This window comes from Paramisgurnus dabryanus, chromosome 14 (assembly GCF_030506205.2).
Source record: "Paramisgurnus dabryanus chromosome 14, PD_genome_1.1, whole genome shotgun sequence".
NCBI lineage: Eukaryota > Metazoa > Chordata > Actinopteri > Cypriniformes > Cobitidae > Paramisgurnus > Paramisgurnus dabryanus.
In genome coordinates this window covers 23,641,510-23,667,404 of record NC_133350.1, presented here as the reverse complement: position 1 = coordinate 23,667,404, position 25,895 = coordinate 23,641,510, and the positions used below count along the sequence as shown (strand labels likewise).

Here is a 25,895-nt window from a genome sequence, read left to right as displayed (position 1 = left end):
GGCTTTATTGGGCTTTAAAAAGTTTCGGACAGTTTAAACTGCTCAAAGGCCTCCGACATTTGTTGTTCTGTAGCAGTTATTGACCAGCAGGGTAACAATAGCGAAAGAAAACCAATACATCAGGGTAATTTTTCAAGTGGCTATAGCGCTTACCCTCCACCTCTCTCCATTTGATAAATTACTAAGTTATTTAGTCATAGATTTTCACCCCCACCGAAATGATTTATCAAGTGCATGAAAAAGTGTAGCCAATGAAGTAATTGTGTTTAGAGACAGCTCGATAGCTAAATTGAGAATAACACAGATGTGCGGTATGGGAGACGCAGTTCTTTGGATTAATCGAAAATGTCTTTCATCCTCCTGCCCATGGACCCAGGACGACCAAAGCTCATCTGTATGTCGGAAGAGTGAACGAAGCTAATTAGCGATTTTAACCTCACAAGAGAAAAATGAGAGCGAATTCAAGCAGTCAAGCAACTTGTGAAGGTTTACAGACTAGTTCATTCAAGAGCTGAAGGATATTTGGAATATACAGTAAAAGGTGTGTTACTGATACAATATTAGGAAACAGATTTACAGAGCCTAAGTTAAATGTACAAAATGTTAAATTTTAAAGGAGTTACCCATAAATAAACATGTTCTCATCATTGACTCATTCTCATGCCATTCCAGACTTACTTTCTTCATTTAAGTTATTTGAAATAACATGCAGACTTTGTTTGTGTAATGCCATTGGATGGTCTCCAACTTTTCAAGGTCCTAAAAGCACATACATCCATCACACACAAACTTCAGTGGATTAATAAATGTCTCTGAAGTGTTTTGATGGGTTTGTGTAAGAAAAATATTCATTTTTCAAACTTTTCAAAGTGTAAACATTGTCTTTCAGGTAAAGATCAATGTGACTTTTGATATCTTACAAGTTTATTGTGTACTTTGTTGCAGTAAAGTACACCAAGAATACCTGGTATTTTTTTGTGAGGCGTCAATTCTTGTGTGAGTTTTTTTTAAAAACATGCAAGAGGTCAAAGGTGACATTTACTTCAGAACTCAATTCTCTCATAAATGCGCAGATGAACATTTCCCAGAAGCCAATGTTTAAAAAGTTTAAATAATATTTGTTTATGAACTCATTGATTTACTTCAGAGGACATTTATTAACCTACTGGATTTCTTTCATGATGAATGGAAACCAAATTGGAAACCATCAAAGATATTGGAAAGAACAAGACTGAGCACTGCTATTACTATGAATAGAGGACAATGCAATGCTCAATATGGCCTCTCTGGCAACAGACGTCCCACCTTCCAATTAAATGAACCAATCATTAATCGATAAAGACTGATGAATCTCTTGGGGAGGGGCTTGTGAGGCGCTTGCCAACCTGTGCGCATACACAGTACCTCAAACGACCTGAAAAGACGTTTTATGCACAACTTGAGCTTAAATTAATACTCCATCCAAATATTAAAAATACCCCATGATTTACTCACCATCAAGCAATCCAAGATACACATGTCCATCAACTTTCAGACGAACGCATTATTTTAGTAAATGTCCTTGCTTACAATGGGAGAAAACTGGGATCAGGGAACAACTTCTGACTTTAAACCCTGAAAAAGTGCATTCATCCTTCATAGAAGTAATCCACACGGCTCCAATGGGTTATTAAAGGTCTTGTGTGGGTAATCGATGTAATATTTTAAGAAAAATATGCATATTTAAACTTAATAAACCATAATAATTAGCGTTCGGTCACTGCCCAAAGTACCCATGGCAACCAACGCTCACTTGTGAATCGTGAGTACATCATGTGGTAATTTTGATATTTGGCTAGAGTATTGGTTTAAAAAAAACAAAGTTATGGTACAGTTGATTTCAGGTTTAATTACTGGTCAGAAATATATGGGTGATTCTCACGAAATCCAGATTTAGAAGGTGTCCAGCATAATAATTTTAAAAAAGCCCTTGAAGCCAATTTTTTTTTGCACATATAAAATTGAGATCTGAACTTACTATAACCATTATTTTTAGAGGATTTAAAACATATTTCCTTTAGAATTATTTAAATTTTTTAGATTATCATTATAAAAAATTATCATTACCGCAACATGATATTACATTAAATATATGCATTAACAAACTCATATTTCAGTAATGACTAAATTGTGCTAAAAAAGTTGTCTAAAATAAACTAATAAGTTGTCTAGCTACTATGACAAACAAAATTTCAACTTCTTTCTGGAGAGAAAAAATAAGAACTGCTTTCCTGGTAGCAATATTTTTTAAATGTTAGTTCCTTGAGGGCTTAAACAATGATTGAAAATTGTTGCGGAGGATGAGAAAATTGCTCTTGGACACATTTATATTCCTTATTATTGTCTCTACATTTACCAATAATCACCAAATACCACATGTTTCTTTACTGTAAATGTTTTTAGTATAACATGCACTGAAGCTTTTAATTTTTTAGATTTTTTAAATTATAAATATTAAAAGAACCCAAAACCAAAGAATCCAAATCGAGTCATGGACACGTTGCAGTAATGAAAATTTTCCCCTTAAATGTGGAAAAAACAACAAAATTGGTTTGTATGATGTCATTTGAAATCATATGCAAAATAGTACATGAAGAGATGTTTGTAACTGTATGCTTCTTATTTTGATACTCTTACTTTGCATTTACTTTTTTATCAAAATGTTTCATGACACCTCATGAGTCTAATTTCGCGAGAATCACCCATATTGTTTAATTGTGATTTTAGGATGTGATTTTAAAGATATCTGTCTTTTCCCATTCAAGCAGATATGACTTTAGTCTTGCATGACTAAACTAACTGCCCAAGGAAGTTGCAAACATGGCCGCCTAAGGGTGCGACTTCCCTTAAGGGATTTTGAAACCATTTGAACCACAAGAGGCACTGGGATATTATTTAAAGTAAGTAAAAGAGCTGAAGTAAGTAGGGAGCGATCCACATTTTGCGTATAAAACCGTTCTGCTTTCCTCCTTTCTTCCCACGCATATTCTGAAATGGCATTCTAAGGGGTCAATCACACCAAAAGCGTTTATGGCAGTTGCAGGTGCCTTTTTTGAATGATATTCTATGGGCAGGGAGCGATTGCGTGCCGTTTATGCGCGCTGCGCGCCTTGCGGTTTTTACGCTTCAATATTTGATTGACAAGACAGCTGACTCGGTGGTTGCTTAGCAATATAAAAAGCCGGGTCGCACTGCTCTTTTTAAAAAAAGGCACTGCGTCACGCCCTGCGTTTTTAAGCGTTTAAAGCGCGGTTGGTGTGATTAGCCCCTAAGAAAGTTTAAGTATTTTCAACTGGCGACCACGTCGCTCTCTATTTAAGCACTTGCCACACACCTACATTCAAAATAATGTATTTGCGCACGCAAAAGCCGAAAAATTTGAACCTACCATAAATATCTGAAATGGAATCAAGGATTTTTGGGTGAACTACTTCGTTAAGAAGTAAATTAAAAACATATTTTACCTTCATAATGTGACATTTTAAGTGAAAAGGGCCATTCCAATGGAAAAAGGACCTTAAACTATTTTTATTTTTCTATTATTACTGTAATTGTATTATTTTAGCATTAATTATGGGGTTTTATAATGTCAAGCCTAAGTTAATTTCATGCCAAAATTGTGTTAAGTTTACACAGGTGGAAAATAATGCTTCTTATTGCGCATTCTCATTGAATTGAATTTGACAGAAAGATAAGGCTAAGGAAAAATCCAACCCAAGAAACCCAGACAGGAAAATAACATTGTTCAACAGAGGGGGAATTTCTGTCACATTTGTGCGGAGCTGACAAAACATGTTCACAGATCAGAACCAAAACAGTGCCTGCTGTGTCACTATCGCTGCACAATCTCATCATTCACTCTTTGCCACTGGCCTGCCTCAACCGCCACCGAATCTGAAGCCTAAACTGGAAAAGACGCAGGTGTCTAATGGCACGTCAGCCCCGAGTGGGTGACAGGCAGACTGGTCAGCTGCCAGGGACCAGAAGAGTCAGTAAGCCTGGCTGAGCACTGTGATGGATGCTGGGACAAAAGAGGGTGGTGGTATGTAGGAGCAGATTTATTCTGAAGACAAGGGAGTCAAGCAGAGAGAAAGAGACACAGAAGGAGAGAGAGAGAGAAAGCTTGATGCTCACCTTTGTGGTTGATGGACCGAATGCACTGCTTGCTTTGAACGTCCCACATCCTGACAGTCTCGTCATTAGAGCCGGACAGAAGGAGCGTGCCATCCATAGATACAGACAGACATGTAACCAGATTTCTGTCCAAGAGGAAACAAACTATTATTATGGTGGTGACAGCAGAGCTCAGGTGTGGATCTAAACTGGCTTCAGTGTGAAAACCTACTGGGAAACGCGTTACTTTGTAAAGTACTTGGTACTTTGGTGCATCAGCACACATCAGTGCTACAGACTTACTTTTTACTGGTCCACTACCATATTTCTCGGTCTAAAAGACAAATGTTTTAAGTCCCTGTGAAGTCAGATAATAAATGTCTTCTGAATAAATGTGTTTATAACCACCCAACCAAATTGGCGTAGGGCGTGTCTGCAGTCGGCGCTGAAACCACGCCCACTCACGGGAAAGCTGCCGTCTCGCTTAACTTTGAAAAACTGTTGCAACCTGAACGGATACTCTTGAGTGTGTTAGGGGTGGGGCCATGCACGGTGGCTCAAGTGTGTTATTGGGCCCCTGTTTAAACACTGCCCAAATAATCCTGAACTCAGAAATGGTCAAAAACCTGTTGAATGATCTTACTATGCAATTCATAGTAAGAAAACGACTACATTGTTTTTTCTTTTTGGTGTGTTTTAGCAATACATTGTAATAACATTTGTAATGTGTTTTGAAACAATTTTCAAGATTGACTTAAAATTTTTCTCAAGAGCAACGTTTTTAACTCGTTCCCCACCATTGACGAGTTATCTTTATTAACTCTTTCACAGGTTATCTCATCATTTAAGAGAAAACACTTCCCTGCCAATGACGAGTTTTTACGCCAATCCATATTTCCCCTATTATTCACATGGTGGCGCTCTTACACAACTTATAAAACCTGGAAGCAATCCCTTAAGGCAAACCGTAAAAACCCTGTGTATGTTTTGATCATCGCTCTGAATCTCATTTCACAAAAATTTTATTATTTCAGCTTTTAGCTCAAAATTTGGTATTTTTGAAGAAACCAACCCATATTTGAGAGCTGATAAGAAAACAATTGAAGGTAGGATGAAACTTTTTTTGTTCTTTCATGTGATATATGGTATGTTTAAATATTTAAAGAAAAAAATTTCTTCTGACATAAACATTTGTGAAGATCATAAAAAATGCTGGCGCTGCCTGGCAACTTTTTAAAAAAAAAAAGTAAAGAGAAAACACTTCCCTGCCAAAGACAATTACTATGCATTAGGTGGCGCTCTTACCCAACTTATAAAACACTATAGTAGAGGTCTACATTGAAGACCCGAGTCTATATTTTAAATGATTAGCCGGGTCCGGGTCGGGTCCCAATGTATTACTTTCGGGGCCCGGGTCTGTTTAACATTGTGGGTAATGCCTGAGCCGACCCTGAAAACACACACCCACATTTAAATAAAATATTTCAAAAACGGCAACAAAATCTTAGATGAACTGTCGCATACATTTTTTTCTATGACGCTCAAATTGCGTTAAAACGTTTATATTTGGTTCCTCCAGCCAGACAGCTAACCTGCTTGGCTCTTGTAATGTTTCTATGGCTACCAGTCAGCTTCTGCAGTGACGCAACGACTTTACCTTTGACAATTGGCTCTTTATTTAGAAGGCAGGACTTATTCCACCATACCAGGTGTTTTGCACTGTAGGCTATAGGATAAAACTTTTTTTAAGCAAAAAATCTGTTCTTTAATTTGATATATTGTATGTTTATATATGTAAAAAAGGAAGGTATTAAACTTTTGTGAAAATCATAAAAATGCTGGCGCTAGCTGGCAACTTTTTTAAATGCTGCTGGAAAAAGAGTTAAATATGATAATAAAACAATTCAAATATATATTTTTTTAACAATAACTTCTTATGAACACATGTAAAAATAAGATCATGGTCATAATTATTTGTCATCTGCTGTTTAAAAAACAGGCCACTTACAAATTTTGCTCTCATACAAGAGATGCTCAGAAGTAAACATGTGTTTCTAAAAGATACAGAGTACAATGCCAAATTACAGCCTCCTGTCAACAACAACCACCACCGATTCCACAATCCTCGCTGTGTACTACCTAAAAACCTAGCACAGGTGCTCATCTTGGCAGCCTCCAACCGCACAGCAATTGGAGGCTGCGATTACACCGCCTGCCTGCATTGGCTCACAGGCAGAGTTATTGCACAAAGCTCAGAGTGAAGGAATTTAATCCAAATGAGAGCCGATGAGTTCAAGCGCAGAAGCCAAAAACTTTTGGCTTTCATTGACCGAACTTTGGGCTCCAGCTCACAGATGCAAGACTTTCCTGTAGTAATGACCAGGGACAGACACATGGGGCACAACAAAGCGCAGACATTCTTACCTGTGTCCTTTGAACACCTGATTGCCATCGTTGTCCGACTGGAAGGTTTTCTCCCGGCTTAAACTCTGCCAAGCAAAAGCAGAACAAAGAGGAGAGAAAAACATTTACAACAATGCAGACAAAATGGTCCAACCGAAATGTATTCGTTCCCCCCGAGAAAATCAGCATACAGTCCAGGTACACACACATTATCCTTCCAGCAGCTTCCATTAGGTAACGGGGGATTTAGGTCTGTCGGTCTTTCCTAAACGCACTGATCGATTGACTTAATGGCATTAATTAAGGAAGAGGATGTTGGAGATGTATGGTGGTCTGGACTGGACCACTGCTGACTCAAATCATTACATCACCTCTTAAAAGTCTTGACCATAAATAATACATGACAGGAAGAGTTTAGGCCGGGAAGAGATGTCTGGCTGTTTTGGAAGAATCTTCCATAATCATAATCACACAATTAATACGGTTGGTTCGGAAATAAAGGAGAAAACATTTTTGAGAAGATTTAATTAACATAATAGCCTAGAAGAAAATTGGCATTTTTAAGGAATGGGTTCTCAGGAACCCTAATGGGTTTTAAGAATAGCCATTTTAGTGTTTGGATTTATGTAAAATTCATTAGCTATTAGCATCTGACAGGTCAGGTATGCGTTTATCGAAAAATAATGCATACCCATGGAACATTTCTCAACCAATCAGAATAAAGCATTCAACAGCCCCGTGGTATAAATATGTAAATTTTCAGTGGTGTATAAGGACCTTATAAATAAACTGGTTTGGGTCGGGTCAGCTCGCCTTACTTTGGCCTGGTTAGCTTTTCCATCGAGTTTGGTAACACTTCGCAGTGGGAGGGATTATAGCCGTGTCGTTATATTTGCGCTGCCTAGTAAGTGAGCACGTCATTGTACATTCCTATACCTTTATTTATTTCTCAGTCCAGCACAAAATAAAAATTGGCCACCACAAATAACGTTTATAACTACCTCTGTCTCACATGACAGTTTCTGTTCAAACACCCGTGGCGTCGGTCGACGGCGCTTCGCTGAGTCTCATTGAAGTTGCATTTAAGCATAATGCTGACGTGCTCGTCGCGAATATGCCGCCACAAACTGCAAGTCTGGAAATAACTGTTATGGTGTCCCTGATTCTCAACCTGTGCATGTTTTTAATCGCGAAAAGGCAGTTTGGTAACTTTTAGCAGAGCACAGATGACAACATGTTTGCTCGAGACAGCGCAAGCTAGCACTGAGTTAAAGCTAATCTTTTACATTATAGCGATGGCGCTGGTAGTGACGATTCTCTCAGACCAATCAATGTTCTACGTTTTTTTCGCTTCACATTTGGTATCAGCTTGGGTTGCTTGGAACCCCAACCGAGGTGGTCCGGAAAAAAGTATCTGGTACTACGTACTGCACCCAATGGAAAAGCTCCCAAAAGTAAGCTGACCCGACCCAAACCAAACCTAACCATGGGGTACTATGCAATGGAAAAGCGCCACAAGTTGTCTCAAGCCACATTCAGACAGCCAGCGACCAGCAGTAGCAGAGCTACGCAATCTCATTAATTTCAATGGAAACCAGACGATTTCCAGCGGCACGAGCGAAAGTGACCGTTGGCGACTGTATGGGTGTGTCCAGCGACGCGAGAAAGTTAAGAAAAGTTTAACTTTATGCAAATGTTGAGCGAATTTAGGGAGTGACTACCAATGTGAACGAAGCAGTGGAGTTCAAGGCATCCTTCTCTCGTCAGTTACTGGAGTGGATTTGTTTATGACAAGCAGATTTAGAAACACCTCATTGAAAGAGATTGCAACACACAGCGATAACATCTCTGCTCATATGGGGCGTCAGACGACAAAATGTTTGTCCTGTGGGGGCTACTGTAGGTTCTCTATACGTTTTGAAAGGGAAGGTGAGCTGTGGACAATTTGCAATCTAAACGCTAGATGCCACTAAAATCTACACACAGCACCTTTAATTGTATTAGGACATTTAAAGGGATAGTTCACCCAAAAATTTACTCACTCTCATGTTGTCACAAACCTCAAACATCCATTTAAGTCTGGGACTTGGTTTAAACCCTGTTTTTTAACAACCTCAAAGTGTTATGTGTAATAAGAATAATAGTCCTTACTTTCAATTAAAATCCACAATTTTAAAAATGCAAAAAAAGTTTCTAGTTCTAGTTTGACTAACAAATTGACAGAATTAAAGAGCCCTATAAACAAGAATTATTATTTTTTTAATTGAAATGGTAAAGCTTTGACGCTACAAGTCAAATCAATTTTTGACATAAAATCTAATTAATGAACATGAGGGATGAGAATGAATCGTGTATTGCACTTTGTTGCCAAGTGGTTGAAACCTGTTTAAAGGGAATTGTCTCAACCAATCAAAGCTTAAAGATTGAGGTTGGTGTTTTGGAATGAAGTCAGGATGTTAATTCCAAAGCACCATGGTACTGTGAAATCAACATTCGAAAGATTTGTGCAGCAAAATGAAGAATGTAAAGACCAGGCTCAGAAGTCAAAGAGATTTGAATCTAGCAGTGAGTAGCCTTTGAACAGCTTGATAGGTTTAAGAGACGTGAAAAATAAATAAATCAGGAAAGCCTGCAGACTAATAAGGCTATAGAGATTCCAGACGCACAGTCGAATAAAAAAGCAAGGCTAAAAATCTTTTCAACGTGTCATTAGCAGCTAATTAATGCCTTGATTAGTGTTTCGGAATGATGATGAATGTGATTGGGTGGGGTGGCTCAAAACATACACATATACTCTCACATACATACAGTCATGTTTATGTACCGTAGCTTAGAGTTTATCAGTGTTGTTTTTGGCAGCCCTTTTAGTTTTAGTCTTACGGCTCTATCTTACACCCGGCGCAATGCAGCGCAATGCGCGACACAAGTGTCTTTCGCTAGTTTCCACCCTAATTTTCACTTTTAGCGCCGCGTTGTTTAAATAGCAAATGCATTTGCACCCCCTTTTGCGCCCATGGGCGTTCTGGTCTGAAAACGAGGTGTGTTCAGGCGCATTGTTGTCGCGTTGCTATTTTGAGGCAACTAAAATAGACTACGCCATTGACCAACAAAAACCTGCTCTAAAGTCTAAAGTCAATGGCGCAATGTGTTTTATGTTATTTAAAGAGCGCATTGGTAAAATGCGCCTATACACGAGAGGACAATGCGGGTTTGCTTATCACAAGGTACATGAATGCGCAGCAACACAAAAATGCTTTTAAATATGAAAGATTAAAGGATTGAATGTAAAAGATTATTATTGAATCTCTTGGACATAAATGAGGACTAATTATGAGACGTTAGAAGGCACAAAGAGCTGCTTCACCTGCAGCCTGGTATGTAAATAAATGCTTTGCTTTGAACAAATGCGTCTGTTTTTAAATGTTTTTTTAATGCTACCTCACGGATTTATTGTATGATTACTCTGTACCTGTGGATATGATGAGATGAGAAAAAATTTTAAGTAATGCTTAAAAAAACTCTTTGCTAAAAAAAAACGCTGTCCAAAGTGCTGAAACGTGAGGAGAGCCGTTTGTAAATTCTTAATCTCCTGTTTGTTACAAATAAAGGATTTTTAGAGTACAAACCTTATCTTACATACTTGTGAATTATTTTATGATGATATTGGATAGCCATACATTTAAAGCAATTACAAGCCTGCTTTTTACTTCCATGCCTAAAAGAAAACAGGTTTTAAAGGTTTTTATAAAAAAAATAACAATTTCAATACAAGTGAAAAACAACACAATTATTTAACATTAATCTTAAACTCGGGATCTTCTTCCCCCGCTTAGTTTTTCAGTTTACAAAGTCCGTCATCTAAATAGGGATTAGACATAGCGCCAGCGCAACTTGCTTTTAAAGGGGATGAGAGCTGTGACTCTTATTGGTTTACTGCACGTTACGCCCAAAATACTCCCATTACAATAGGACCTACCTTTCGACCATGCGCTCGGCGCAAAAACCATTTTTCCCGTCGTTAAATTAGCAAAAGTGGATTCGGACACGCCCATTTAGACGTTGCGCTGTACGCTTTAGACAATGCGCTTAGATCGTTAAAATAGGGCCCTTAGTCTTTTGGACGAAAATGCTTTTTAGTTTAAGTCACATTTTAGTCACTTATAAACTTGATAGTTTTAGTCAAGTTTTAGTCAAAGTTACCTTTAAAAAAATATTAGCGTGATGAGCCTTTAGGTGCCGCTTGAGGTTGGTGGTATTCTTCCCACCTAGTTTGTGGCCACATTTACGGTCCTCTCCCAATATGCATTCCGTTTTTCTTTTTGATGGATTATACTGAAAGAATGTCCATAAATCATCTCGTCATTTCCGTTTATTGGTGTCACCGCCACGGTCCTTCAAACTCGCCTCAGCCACTGGTGTGTTGTTGTTGTTGTTGTTTGAAATCTGGTGCGCGTGCGCGGCATGGCGGTATCCGGGTGGTAGGCGTGAGTGAGACTGTCGCTGCGTCCCAAACCGCATACTTCCATACTTTATAGTAGGCAAAAAGCACTACTTCTCGTACTCTTTGCCTACTATATAGTATGGAATTAGGCGGTTTGGGACGCAGCGAGAGTTGACCCAAAACAAGGATAGGAAGCGGCAGCATTGCTGATACTTTTTAGCTAAAAACAGACAGATTTCACGCAAAATAGGCAAAATGACATGCATTGTGTACGTCAGACTTATAATAATTTTCGTGCCGTCTCGTCTAGTCAACAAAAACTCGAAAGCGTCTCGTCATGTATTCGTCACCTTAAAGGCATTTTTAGCTACTCATCATCGCGTTAGCGTCATAAAAAATAGGTGCGTCAACGAAATAATTTCGTTGTCGTCATCGTTGACGAAAACAACACTGGAGTTTATACACCAATGCTCACAGACATCTACACAAATTCTACAAGATGCAAAGAGTTTACATTAAGCATCCTGTAAAAAGGTATCCATGCCCTTGGCCTTTAAATGTTGCCTCCTTTATCGACTACTTGCAGTCTTTTTGTAATAGTATATGTCTCCCATTATTCCTAAGGTGAAATTCTGTATCTCAACATTACTGAACCCCTGTTGTAAAGAACCCAAGTGCAGGCCATGTAGGGTAAGCAAAGAACTTACAGTAACTGGAGGATTTTCAAAAAAACAATAGGCAGCTTTACCATCAAGGACAAACCATTCACTAACTCACAAAAGGCTATAAAATCACTGATGCTTGAAAAGCAAACATTTTGAGCTTAGAGTATCCAGACAATTTGCACACGGAATTTTGAAGATTTTAAAGTTTTCAACACCATGAGCATAAGTCTTTTTGTTTTTCTAAAGGTTCTAAACCATCCAAATTTTTTTACAAAACCTTTCAATGGGACAGTACCCAGTGAAAAAGGTCCTAATATGTACAGATATGTAATAATAATAAAAGCTTGAATCAAACAGCAGTATATTGGATACGTCAAGCCAACATCATAATTTTTTGGCTACTCTGGCTCTGAGGCCACAACATTTCTGAGCACCGCAGGGCTCAGCTGTTCCTCATTTGGATCCTAAATGGATCTCCTCTTGAGCAGATGTCTCCTCTGGTTGAGCTCAGCCAGGTCCTCAAACCCTCTCAAAGCCAAAATCACCTGCTGGGGAATAACCCACTTTCAATGATCCAGCGGAGAATGCACAGGCTTTAAGTGAGGCTGACAAGAGTCATGACATCTGGATTTGTTTCATCTCAGATTCCCTTTGAGATGAGCCCTCCAGTATAAAGGTGAAAAGAGGTGAAAATACGAGAAAACACATTCAATTCACATCCACTTACCATCTTGCAAGACCATGCTTCTCTATGTGCCCTGATCAGAGCTGATCGAAAATATAAATAAAATACAAATCGATGAAACATAAACAGCAGAAAAAAACACCTCTACAGGTGTTTGGATAAAAGCGTTTGCCAAATGCATTAATGTAAATAAAATGACTTGACGTTAAATCTAATCGCTGCCAAGCAGAAGCCCATAAATAGCTTTAATCTTCATGGTCTGATGAAGTAAACAAGATGTGGTGCGTTATTGCTTATAAAACCAATGCATACACATTTTACGAGGTGGCTAATTTGTATAACCACATTTGTACATTTGCCTTTGCCCATGATCTTGGGGTTAGGGAGAGATGAGGGGGGGTTTCGTTGTTTTTTTTTATAATCGTACATTTTTAAAACAATTAACCTCGTACTGAGAAGCAACCTTATGATCTCTCTGATGAAGCCAATACAGAAGTGACTTGCAGTAAACTGCAATTCATCAACTGGCCGCTAGAGGCTGGTTTCAAAAGGGAGTTAATCTTCATAAACCCTAATGTTAAAATGCCCAACTTTAGGTTTACAACCTGGTACAAAAATAGTATTTGGTCTATGTAGCACATTTTTCATGACAACTGTGAGGGGTAGGGCTGCAACTAACGATTATTTTAATAATCGATTAATCTGTCGATTATTTGTTCGATTAATTGATGGATCGGATAAAAACAAAAAACAAGAAAACCATTAATTTCCAACCCCTTATTCAAAACAGAACTAAAATCTTTAGAAATTGCACAAACATGTTGCTCCTTGAACACACCCGAGTTGTTACAATAATAATAAAATAAAATAAAATAAAAATGGACACAATGGAACACAAAATGGAACACAAAAAAATACACATGTATGCTTTACATCTGCCAAATATATAGACTTTTTATGATGCATTTCCCATCAAGAAGCCTCTCTTGATGAGATCAAAAAGATAGTATATAAGTACACTCTCAGAAATAAAAGTACAGAAGGTGTCACTGGACAGTACCCTTTCAAAAAAGTACACCTTTGTACCCAAAAAAGTGCACATTTGTACTTCAAAAGTACATATTGGCAGTTCAAAGATACATATTTGTACCTAAATGGTACATATTAGGACCTTTTATAAAGGGTACTGCCCCAGTGACAGCTTTGTACCTTATATTTGACTTAATGTGTTTTCTCTGATCGGATAGCTATCTCATTTGTTAAAACTGTTCCATTACATTTTTGCCACATAAATGCGTCTTGTGAAAACGGAAAATGCGTCTTCTACTCCCGCGCAAAATGCAAATACACCATTCATTACATCGCCTAAAAAATGTAAGACGATGTTTATGCAACAAAAGGCGGCAGTTACTGTATGTTGTACTGTATGTTGGGCCGGGCATGCGCGTCTCCTTGCTCGTCATGACCTGGAGCGCGCAGTACAGAACAGCAGGAAAGTGACGGCGTGATGATTAACATACAGGTCCATGACGGGGAAAAGCGTTCATACAACTCTCTCTCAACGTTTTATTTCTTTGTTTAATATCATTGCAGTTTGTCATTGGAGGTTTTTTTCATTCTAGAAACTTTTTTACTCGCTGTCGTCACTCCATAAAGCATAAGCGTGTCATCTTTGTTTGATTACCTCTTTGCCGGCTATAACTTCCAGGTGACCCGCTTACGTTTGGGAGGAGTAAAACACTGACATGTGGTTTTCCTCTTTGCTGTTTTTATATCTTTTCTCCGCCGCCCTGTAATTTCTCCGCCCTGTCTATGAGGCGCCGAACTCTGCAAGCAACAGTGCGCAAGAGAGACCGACGCTCCGTTCCAAACCGCATACTTCCATACTATATAGTAGGCGAAAAGCACTACTTCTCGTACTCTTTGCCTACTATATAGTATGGAAATTTCTCGGTTTGGAACGCAGTGCGAGTGTGTTCACTCCGTTCCACGCTTAACTGAAGTTTTTTTTTTTTTTTTTTATTAATCGTCTCTGCGTCACGCGACACAACGAATCGATTATGAAATTCATTGCCAACACTTTTAGTAATCGATTTTTATCGATTTAATCGATTAGTTGTTGCAGCCCTAGTGAGGGGGGTGAATTTTTTGTAACTCATACATTTAAATTATATTAAGCCCTAAAGTTCGGCATAATTAAGGGCGTGGCCACTTGAGTGATACTATTGGCTTCAAAAACGATCTTCTTAGAAACCTTTGGGTGACGACACGGACACTACATCCATCTTTTTTAGGGTCTATGCTTCATACGCAAGGGAGGTATGAATTCTGGTTATATCAGGCTTATGAAACCACAACAAGCAATATGCTGATGTGCTACAGGCCAATTAAATATCTTATAAAAACTTAAAAATTCAAAATTAGGCTTGCACCGATTCAAATTTTCCGTGTGGGTAGTGGTACCGATATTTGATTACTTATAACGATTTCTGACTGTACTGATAGATAGCAAAAGTTTTGTTTTTTACTTCTTGTTCCAAATTATGTAGTGAAATCCTAGATATGCAGTGCACACAAACTGCAATTGGGTTGTCATTAAGGCTGTGTTGATCAGTGTTGGGTGTAACTAGTTACAAAAGTAACGCGTTACTGTAATAATATTACTTTTTTCAGTAACTAGTAGTGTAAGGCATTACCCGTCTGAAAAGGTAATATTATTACAGTTTTCCCGAGCTAGTTACTTGAGTTACATTCGCCAGTATGAATGTAAGGTTATGCCACGGTCTCCCGGCGCTCATTTCATTGTTTGTTTGTATGTAAACGGGGGTTGCGTGCAGGTTGTTTATCCCATCAATTTTGAATATCAATTTTACTGTAATTAACGAAGGCTGTGTCTTTAGCTTGAGTGATATTAATGATATTTATTGAATTGATTGTGTATTTATTACTTTGCGGTGTTAAATTGATATATTTATATGTTTGGGTGTTGGATGAATTTGCTGTGCATTGCTGTGTATAGTGGGTTGGTAAATAATGTGCACTAACATCATGGTATCCCCCTGCTAAGAATACAGAACTCTTGGAAGTCTTTATCAGGAAATAATTTATTGTGAACCGTCATTCTTTCATCAGCTGTCCATTTAAAAGTGTCCATCTAAAATGAATTGCAACCTGTTGTCATCCCTGTATTTTGAATGAGTAAATTGTTGTCAAATTTAATCTAATAAAATTGTAACTTTTTATTGATTTGGGAGTTTTGTGTTTGGATATTTTCTTGGCCGTGGCTTGCCCAAATAAACATTCTTGTCCAGAAAAAAAATGTAACTAGTAATATAACTAGTAATATAACTAGTTACTTTCTCCAGGGAGTAATAAAGTAAAGTAAGGCATTACTATTTTTGAGAGTAATATGTAATACGTAATATATTACTTTTTTGAGTAACTAGCCCCAACACTGGTGTTGATTCATCACGTTTCCCATTAAAAATATATGTCAGAAATCAATTTTGAATCTCAAGGCTCCAATTCCGTGTTTTATGCACAGCTTGTGCGTATACTACGGCTCTTTGATCAGTAGTAAGTCCTAATCAATCTAAAATCACTATGAGTTTGAGCCGTTTATAACGTGCATTTAAAAAAGGACACACTCGTAAAAACACAATTATTCAAAATTTTCTTTATTAGTATGAAATACTCTAAAAAAAATTTTTGTTGTAAATGTTGTAAATATGGTTATAGACATTTCCTGGAGTAGTGTTTGTAATGGTACTTCTAATGCGGCACAAATGGAGTTGCACAAGAGCGCCCTCTGGCTTTTGGATGTGTCAGCATTTCACCGTAATTCAATAAAATTCTTCCACTGAGAAAACGCACATTTGCACGATTATTCGTCCCAGCTCTAGTTGTCATTGTCACCCAATTCAAATTAATCACACAGCATAAGTACTGATTTCCGCACCATTTGTTAATCTGCCATGATCATTGTGTGTTTTTAAACTTTTTAATCTTGGAAAATTTGCTTCACTGTTTTTTTTTGCCGATATCGATTATAGGCAGATATATCTGCATCCCTGTTTAAAATAAAAGCCATTTATGAAACAGTGTTATGGGCTTCAGTGCTTACCGTGCTGCAGAGAGACACCTGAAAAATATTGCCGTCGCTCCCTCCACAAAACAGGAAGTACTCGCAGGGGTCAAAGGTCACAGACACGATACCAACATCGAAAAGAACCGACAGGAGCATCTGCCCAGAGGAAATTTCCCAGACCTATGGTATGAGAAGAGAAAAAACATTTTGTTAAAGGGTCAATGACAAATCAAGATGTTTCATTGGTAATATTAAAGGTGCAGTGCGTAGATTTTAGCGGCATCTAGCAGTGAGATTGTGAACTGCAACCAATGGCTCAGTCCACTATACACCAAAATGCATAGAGAAGCTACGGTAGCCGCCACAGGACAAACATGTTGTCATATAACACAAAATACATTAGGTCACAAAACAAGTTCTTTACAGCAGTTGAGGGCTACTTCCATGTAAGTGGACCCGGAGTGTATGTAGATAAAAACGGCTAATTCTAAGGTAATAAACACATAACAGTTCATTACGTAAGGTCTTTATACACCATTGATAATATAGTTATGTATATAATATTGCATTTCTGTCATGAGATCGCTCTAAAAGTTACACACTGCACCTTTAATTTAATAAAGAATTTCAGTTTAATTTCTGCATTCAGGACAGTTGCACTACCTTGACACTACCTTGACATTTTGATTTGTGAATGGGTGTATTCGAGAATACAAAATTGTATCACGTCTAAAACTGTTCTCATGCCATCTTTGATTTTTCTATGGGTTTTGAATTGGGCAATCTTGAATTTAATGACACAAAGAAACAGAACAAAGAGAGACAGATAAGAGCAAAGAATACAAAAGTAAGAATAAGACTTCTGGGTAAAAGTTACTCTGTTTGTCAGGACTGTGTCGTCTTCTCTCGATGTAATAAAATCCTGTAAGATCTTACTATTTCTGTTCCAACTTATAGCTTAATGGGAATGCCTTTACATTACCTCTTGTACCAATGAGTTACTATGAAGTTTTTGGCAGTGTTACCGCCTGAAATAAAATGCTGAAGTGGACACCGGAAAGCTCAGAAGCTTAGCTTTAGAAAGCTCCAGTTCTCTGCAGTGAGACCGCTGAGCCAACAACACAGAACCTTCAGTCCAAATGAAAGGTCTATAGGCACAGAGCTGCTTTCAAAAAGATGCTCAAATCAATAGAAATATAAAGTTGGAGTTGATTTTCTACTTGAAGAGCAAAGGCAAACTGCATGATCACGTTCGGATAGAAGTGAACTGAATCAAAGAGCAATATGAGCCATCCCCGCACAGGTGGAGTGTGATTGATTGCCTCATCATAAAAAAAGACAAACTGACCGGAAAATAATTTTGGGTCTTAGCCAATAGATGAACAGGATCAATGCCTGTGACCCTGACATAAAATAGCAAAAGTAAAACTAATCTGGCCATTATCTGTTTTATCACTTTTACTGGCTCAGAAAATCTACACTATTAAAAAGGATGTATTCATTTTTTACACATTTTTTATGTGCTATTTAACACACTGTGTGTCATTTTAACCCAATGGGCCCTATATTGCACCCAGCGCAATTGACTTTGTCAGTGACGCATGTATCATTCTTATTTTGCACCAGCGCACAGCAGGTTTTTCCCTCCACAGACGCACGTCGGCAAACACGGTTTGCGGTTCAGCGCAAAAAAGGAGGCGTGTTGCGGCGCAAACCATCCCTGATGCTATTTTGCAGTTTCAAAAAACAATTGTGCCACTGACCAAAAAAAACTAGTCTAAGGTCAGTGGCGCGTTGCACGTGGTTCATTATGCTATTTTAAGGGCGCATGCTTGACCATAATGTATAGCGTGCACAACGCGCACACACTTTGCATCTAATCTACACAGATGCAACAGTTATTTTTGCAAATCATAAATTGTTACAATAAAAAATATTAACTCATGAGATAAGGGAAATCATAGTGGTGAGCATTGTGGTGAGGGTGGATGCAGCGATGTCCTCTGCTGGCGTCAGGTCCTGTGTAGAGGCAGATCCACCTCCCGTCCCACGGTGTGGTCGATTTATGCTGGCAAGCTTGGGATTCCCCCGTCTCCTGACATCATTGTAGCGCTTGGCGCAACGATGGGCATGCCAGCTGATGAGACAATTGTGGCTATTTCCTCTCACGCCTGTTTAACCGATGCTGATTTGGGTGGGTTTCTCCTATCCCCATACAAAACAACTTCTCTGCCTTTGACTGCTCTTACAAGAACGTGGGTCTCCTCGGCTGTGAACCGCTCCTGGCGTACGCCTGGTAAATCCGTCATAATAATAGCAACCCGCCATGGAACTTGCGCCCTTGCGTTTAAAGGGAATGTTGGATAGCGTTCTGATTGGTTTATTTGACGTTACGCCCAAACCACACCTATGAATAATGAACCTACTTCAGACCAACCCCTTATTGATTTGCGCCTGGCGCAAGAGTTATTTCTCCCACCGGGAAAATAGCAACAGCGCCCAAGATCCGCCCACAAAGTCACTTGCGCTTTGCGCTTCGCACTTGCGTTTCAGATCGTTAAAATAGGGCCCAACATGTGTCATTTTGTTACATTCATTAAAAGAGAGAACAAAAGGTGTGTTAAAAGTAACACAAAATATTCTGTTCCAATAAAAACACAGATGTGTCTAGTTTGGGACAAAGCATTTAGCGTATTTACATTGGAGATGATAATTCACGTCATTGTTTACTTTGGGGTTTGTACCATGTGGTGCTTTCGCACTTTCGACAACCCAAGTTCGATTCCCGGATCATGGTCATTTGCCGATCCCATACCCCTCCCTCCTCCCTGTACTTTCCTGTCCTCTCCTACTCACTGTCAAAATAAAGGCAAAAATGGTCAAAAAAAGAAGTATGATGGAGTATTAATGTGCCGAATGCACTTTGCCAGGGTTCGTACACGTTTCTGAAAGTTTATCGCACATGAAAAATTAATACGTAAAAATCTTGCTTCATTTCTTTTGTGGGCAATTTCAGTGCAGGAAGTACAGTGGAAGTCCTTATATGGGCACTTTAACCAGAATGGCGCACGCACACACCAACCAAGAGCTAATGCAAGTGGGGAGCGAAGGCTGGCCCGTGTGGTCCGATCCAACAGATGAGCTACTGTAGCTGAAATTGCTGAAAAAGTGAATGCTGGTTCTGATAGAAAGGTCTTGTGGAGTCCACACCTCGACAGGTCAGGACTGTTTTGGTGACATAAGGGGGACCTACACAATATTAAGCAGGTGGTCATGATGTTATGGCTGATCGGTGTCTCTGAAGGATGTAATACTACTCTATAGGTACTCAAGAGATTAACATGAGCTATGTAATGTTATACAATGTTCTTTACATGATTTTATGTAGAAAACAGCAAATCACTAAAAATGAATTTTGCTCGGTTTTCACCAACAGGTTTTTTATAAAATCATCCCACATTAGGGGTGGGCAAAAAAATCGATTCTTAGATGAATCGGGATTCGGACGTGGGACGATTCTGAATCGATTCACAAATGTCAAGAATCGATTCTTAAATGTTCGTTTACAAAATAACGTCACGTTATCAGAACCAAAAGGCGGAACTCAACTGGGGGAGCGGTGATGCACACGGACAACTTAAGAGAGCGCGCCCTGCAAGAGCGCATAGCGGAGCTTACAAGAGCAGAAGAGAAAGAACACTTTAAATGCTTGTAGGACTATACTGCATATATCTTTACATTGAATTTAGGGCTGTCACCATTACTCTATTCTTTTTGAGGAGTTTTAAAAAAAATCCTTGAGTACATGTCGAGTACTCCTTAAAATAGCGGAGATGCGGTTTAGTGAAACAAACAGTATCAGCATACAAATCAGCGCTACGCTGCCTCTCTCTCCCTCTCGTTTGCTCGCTCACCACACCGTGCGTGTGAATCAGGAACTGCGTGAGGCAAGAATGGGCATCCATGTGAATTTTGGAAGTTAAAGACGACTGAGCTGCAGTGGCATGGCAAAACACATTTGAGAAGAAAGGCGCAGCAACTCAAAAAGACCTGCATGTTTCACAATTACTCCAAAAGACCATAATGACAATTTTGCGCGTGGAGCAGCAGTTGTGCGATCTACCGGCATTGCCTTTGCGATCGACGTATTGGACACCCCTGCCCTAAACCATCCGCAGACTGTTTAGATATAACATGAATATACTTCTGTAAAAATATGAACATAGTTTGTTATTCAGTCGCTGGGTGCGCTGCATTATATAAATACAGTAATACTGCCAATCACTGTGTATAATGATGATGATTAGACGCTTAACGTTCGTGGAAGTTAATGCCGGTTAACATATAGAATTAATATGTCACGTTAAATTAATATTTTTACTGGTTTTAATGTCTTACAACAGAAACAGGACATGTATGTATATAAGAATGACATTATTTATCCCTAGTTGCATTAAAGTACAGTATATGACAGTTCAGAGACTAGCAAAAGCGCAAACATTAACCTGGCTTTGAAAGCAAATGCGACGTAATGACGTCACAGATATGCAAATTAGTACGTCAAGAATCGATTCTGAATCGAATCGGGACCCTAAGAATCTATTCTGAATCGATTCATGAGGGTCCAAGCGATTCCCACCCCTATCCCACATACTCCCGCATTCTGTCAAAATATAACCTTGATATCTTTAATACTGACCAAGTAAGATCATGTCAAGATTGAAATTAAATTAAAATCAAACTTTGATGCTCCTCATTTCATAATTATAGAAGAGACTTTATCCTGGATTTTACAGGCAGGGTCACAAATGTTTCAAAAAATCCACATCTTAACGCAAACGCTTATGTGGACATGGAAGCCTCCTTCTCAGTAAGTGGGAGAAAGGTCATGTCTTTTCCAACTAAATAAATTGACCATTTGATAAATTAAGACCGTTCAATACAATGGTCAAAGGTCATGCCTCGGTGTGTGCAGTTCCTGCCCGGTTTCTGTCTCGATTCATGTAGACGTCAGATGTTTTTAACCCAATCACTAAACACCTAACACTTTGACTGACCTCATGGATTCAATTTATCTATGATGACTGACAGGCTGTAATCCACTGTTGCCAAAGCTAGTATTGAACTCAGATGACTGATGAACAACAGCAGGACAAGTTAAAACTTTGAATTATCAACTTGATTGATGGCTATCTAACCACTTTGTCTGAGGGGCTTAGGACAAACAGGAGGATGTAACCAGTGACAGATTAAAGTGCAACCTATCATATGGAATAAGCAGAATATCTCCGTGTGCTGCTTTCCAAATACAAAATATTGGCTGCGTCCTAAATCGCATGCTTTCTTCAGTAGGTACGTATTTATATATACTATATATGTTCTATATAGTATGATTGTGTGGTGGACATAATACATTTGCCATGTTGTCACTGTCATGTGAACTATGAACGTCCGTTGCATTGTGTCATCTCCATTCATAAATCCACTCTCATGGCTTCATGGGATAGTAACGTGTCCATCGAATGCACACTTCAGAATCCAGCCGGAAAGAAGTAGGTCATCTATTTGGCATACTACTATGAATTTGGACATACGTTTTTTTGTCACACGCTGTTTCTTGCCTATATAGCAGGAAATATGTGGATTTGGATGCAGTGTGGAGTTTATTGTGAGAGGGTTTACCCCAATTATTATAATTATTTTTTTAAATAATTATTGGACTACACATCAGAGATGCTCACAAGTCTCTGAGCTCGAGTCCGAGTCAAGTCTGAAGTCTTTGAGCTTGAGTCAAAGTCAAGTCTGAAGTCTTTGAGCTCGAGTCCAAGTCAAGTCTGAAGTCTTTGAGCTCGAGTCCAAGTCAAGTCTGAAGTCTTTGAGCTCGAGTCCAATTCAAGTCTGAAGTCTTTGAGCTCGAGTCCAAGTCAAGTCTGAAGTCTTTGAGCTCGAGTCCAATTCAAGTCTGAAGTCTTTGAGCTCGAGTCCAAGTCAAGTCTGAAGTCTTTGAGCTCGAGTCAAAGTCAAGTCTGAAGTCTTTGAGCTCGAGTCCAATTCAAGTCTGAAGTCTTTGAGCTCGAGTCCAATTCAAGTCTGAAGTCTTTGAGCTCGAGTCCAAGTCAAGTCTGAAGTCTCTGAGCTTGAGTCCAAGTCAAGTCTGAAGTCTTTGAGCTTGAGTCCAAGTCAAGTCTGAAGTCTCTGGGCTCAAGTCCAAGTCAAGTCTCGTTGTAACAAATAAAACTCTAATAACAAATAAAGAAATTATAAACATTTATAAAAAAGAACAAAGTTGCACATTAAGTAAGGTCTAAAATTAGCATTGGGTACAGAAATTAAATTAAATGGATAATAACACTGTCTTTATTGTACAAATTAAATATTATTATTATTATTTTTAGAGCAATAGAAGTGATTTTCTGTTTGTCTTGGGTTGTTTGATTAACATAAATGACACAGACTTAAGAAGGTTAATTGAGGGTACTGTCTCTTTAAGAACAAATAAGCCCAGACTGGTTTCTTAAGACATAAACAAAAATGTTTTTATTAGAAAAAGAATACTGTGAGATCATTTTGTGTGTATGTGCCCGGTCAAGAAAAGAAAGATTTTATGTTGGCTTAACTTTTGAAACACTTCTCTCTGTATGTGCACTACTGAGGGCACTTAAATGCGTGCTCAAACACAGTCGGAGGGCGAATTCCAAACAGCGCTTCAGTAAGAAGATGCAGCAGTCGCTTCACATAAAAATGTTAGGTTGTTTTTTATTGCTCTATTCAGCAAATGTGTGTTAATGGCCTACAGTATGACAGAAAGTAGCTCAACTCTGGCAGGGCTCGAAATTGCGACTATTTTTGTCGCATATGCAACCGAAATTTAATCTGTGCGACCTTAAAATATATTTGGGAGCATTTGTGCGACTGCCCATTTTGGTGCGACTTGATTTAGATTGTGATGCTGCGTGCTGCTGTTCCAGGTTCAGTGTTCTCTTCAACGTTACATAACCAATCAAATTTCACCATTAAGTTCTTACGTTTAATGAAGACCGCAGATTGGCTAATATGAGCGTCAGTCATTCCTTCTTGCCGTGCTACGTTGGTACGTGAAGCGCGAAAATGTGAAAGACGAACCGCGAGCATGACGAGAACGAGCCAACTACAGCCAATGTTACTACTGTAATTCAAATGCGACTCCACCAGCGGAAGATAAGACTTGACGTTAAACCTTTCAGAGAAAGTGGCTTAAAGATTTCGAGTGGCTCCGCTATGAGAATGGCTCGATGTAACTTACTGTGTTTACTGTAAATCCTTTAAAACGGCGTTGGTGGCGGAATCAAAACATTTTAAGCTCCAGACCTTGCTTAAACATGGCGAAAGTGCCAAAAACACAAGTAGTGTCGTGACAAATGTGTTCATTATTGATGGAGACACCGACCTGTCTGTCAAAGAATGTTTGATAATGTATGTGCGCATGCGCTGGTGAATGGACATCCGACAAACAACCTTGTGGTACATGTTGATGTGAAACACGACAATGCTGATGGTATGTTTTTATAGTATTTTTTAAAACATTGCCTATTTAGTAGTAATATAGCATCCTGGTAATGCAGTTATCAATACCAATATATATATATATATATATATATTAGCCTTCTATATTAGGGTCACTTTTGTAATGTCTCAATTACGTGTTTGCTAGATTTTCTATTGTAATCTTAATCATGTTACCTGTAATTGTTAAATTATTATTGCTATGCTATTTCAACAGCATTTGAGTATTCATTTTGGAATCTATGCAGCAAAATATAAAATAAAATAAATAGAAGAGCAAATTTTAAATGCTGGCCATGGTGGCATTTTATTTTTAATAAAATAAATCTATTAACAAATACATTGTAGTTTTGGTGCCTTTTAGTTTTTGGATGGATGCGCCTAAATTTTTGCTGGTGCTCCTAACTCTTTAAAGTTGGGAGCACCAGTGCTACCAAATAAAAAAGTTAATTTTGAGCCCTGCCTGGACCTGACTGGAGCTGGACCGGACACACTTAACCGCATGTGCGTACAGAAATCTGCTCACTTGAGCGCCTTTTTGCGGTTAAATTGTTTAACCATTTAAAAAATTGCAAGCCTTAGAAACACGTTACTGATAAACTTACCCTATTTAAATGGCATATTAATCCGCGAATCACATGCGAGCCGAACCGCGGATCCGTCACAGCACTACCCAAAGCTTCAGATGAATGGCACAGCAGCGGCTGGTGCAGTCAACATGTATGTACGTCACGTGTTACGTCGTGGGCAGGTTAGGTAACGGAGGGAGGGGTATGACAGCGAGCTCATCAGACGTTTCCTAAAAATAAACATTGTTCACGAGTCGAGTCTGAAGTCTTTGAGGACGAGTCTCAAGTCGAGTCTGAAGTCACTGTGTGTGCGACTTAAGTCGCACTCGAGTCCGAGTCTCAAACTCGAGTCCCCATCTCTGCTACACATACAGATATATAGATATATATATATAGACTACTGCGACACTAAACCCACAGTCTATCATAATAAACACATTCAAGGCCAACAGCATTGTGGCTTAAAAACAGAAATTGGTCCCTCGGCTTCATAAGAAATGTATAAACAGAGACTTGCTCAAAAGGAGTATAAGGTCTGGGCACAGTTGTCATCAGGAATCAGACATCTTGATTTGAAAAGAAAACAACTTTGACATTGAGCCTGGCCAACAAAGTTCACCTTGTCCGTATCTGTTAATCTCAGGTTGTTCAAAAAACAAGCAACAGCTGTGTGTCTACACAGAACTGTCAAAAAAGCCATAAACATCAGTGTTACTAAGGCCCTGTTTAGAGCATTTTCGATTTAAAATTGGGTCTATATTGGTCTTTGTCATCTTTTGGTAGCGTAATGGTCATACACTGTTAAACTGAGTTCATTCAACTTAAAATATTAGTTGACAACTGCTATTCAACTAATTTTGTTAAGATGAATAACTTAAAATTTTTAGACAACAAAGTAACTCACTTTTTTAAGTTAAACTAGGGCTGGGCGATATGGCCAAAAAAAAACAATCATGAATTTGTTTTCGATATCAGTCGATAACGATTGTTATCATGATAAATGTCAAATCTTTATTCCTCTCATTCCTATTCCTCTCTGAAAGTTGTAAAAAAAAAACAGATAATTATGGTTTTAAACTAGTTTTTATTCAGAACAATACAAATACTTTCCAAACAAGTGATCAGTTGAGGTATAAGACTACGCGACTGCCTTCTCTCCACCCATTTATCTAATCTGAGGTACTAAACACAAGTTTTATGTCTTTTCTGACTTCTGGCGTGAACACACGGTGAACAGCGCTATTTTTTGACTTACATTGATAAAACTACAGTGGCTGATCTTTGCTGTTTCTTTTTGAAAGCGTGTGAAAGTTGCGCGATCCTATTTCATCAATTGCGCTGAAAATTCAGA

At 38.6% G+C, this 25,895-nt stretch overlaps 1 protein-coding gene across 1 annotated transcript in view; it reads right to left on the bottom strand.

The window, feature by feature from the left end:
• The window catches only part of wdr18 (WD repeat domain 18), an 84,846-nt gene that overhangs the window by 33,278 nt on the left and 25,673 nt on the right, over positions 1 to 25,895 (bottom strand). The window contains exons 5-7 of the mRNA XM_065241685.1: positions 16,470 to 16,613; positions 6,577 to 6,641; positions 4,174 to 4,298 (exon numbers count right to left, since the gene is read on the bottom strand). Coding sequence (XP_065097757.1) covers positions 4,174 to 4,298; positions 6,577 to 6,641; positions 16,470 to 16,613 — 334 coding nt within the window. The remainder of the gene's footprint in view (positions 1 to 4,173; positions 4,299 to 6,576; positions 6,642 to 16,469; positions 16,614 to 25,895) is intronic.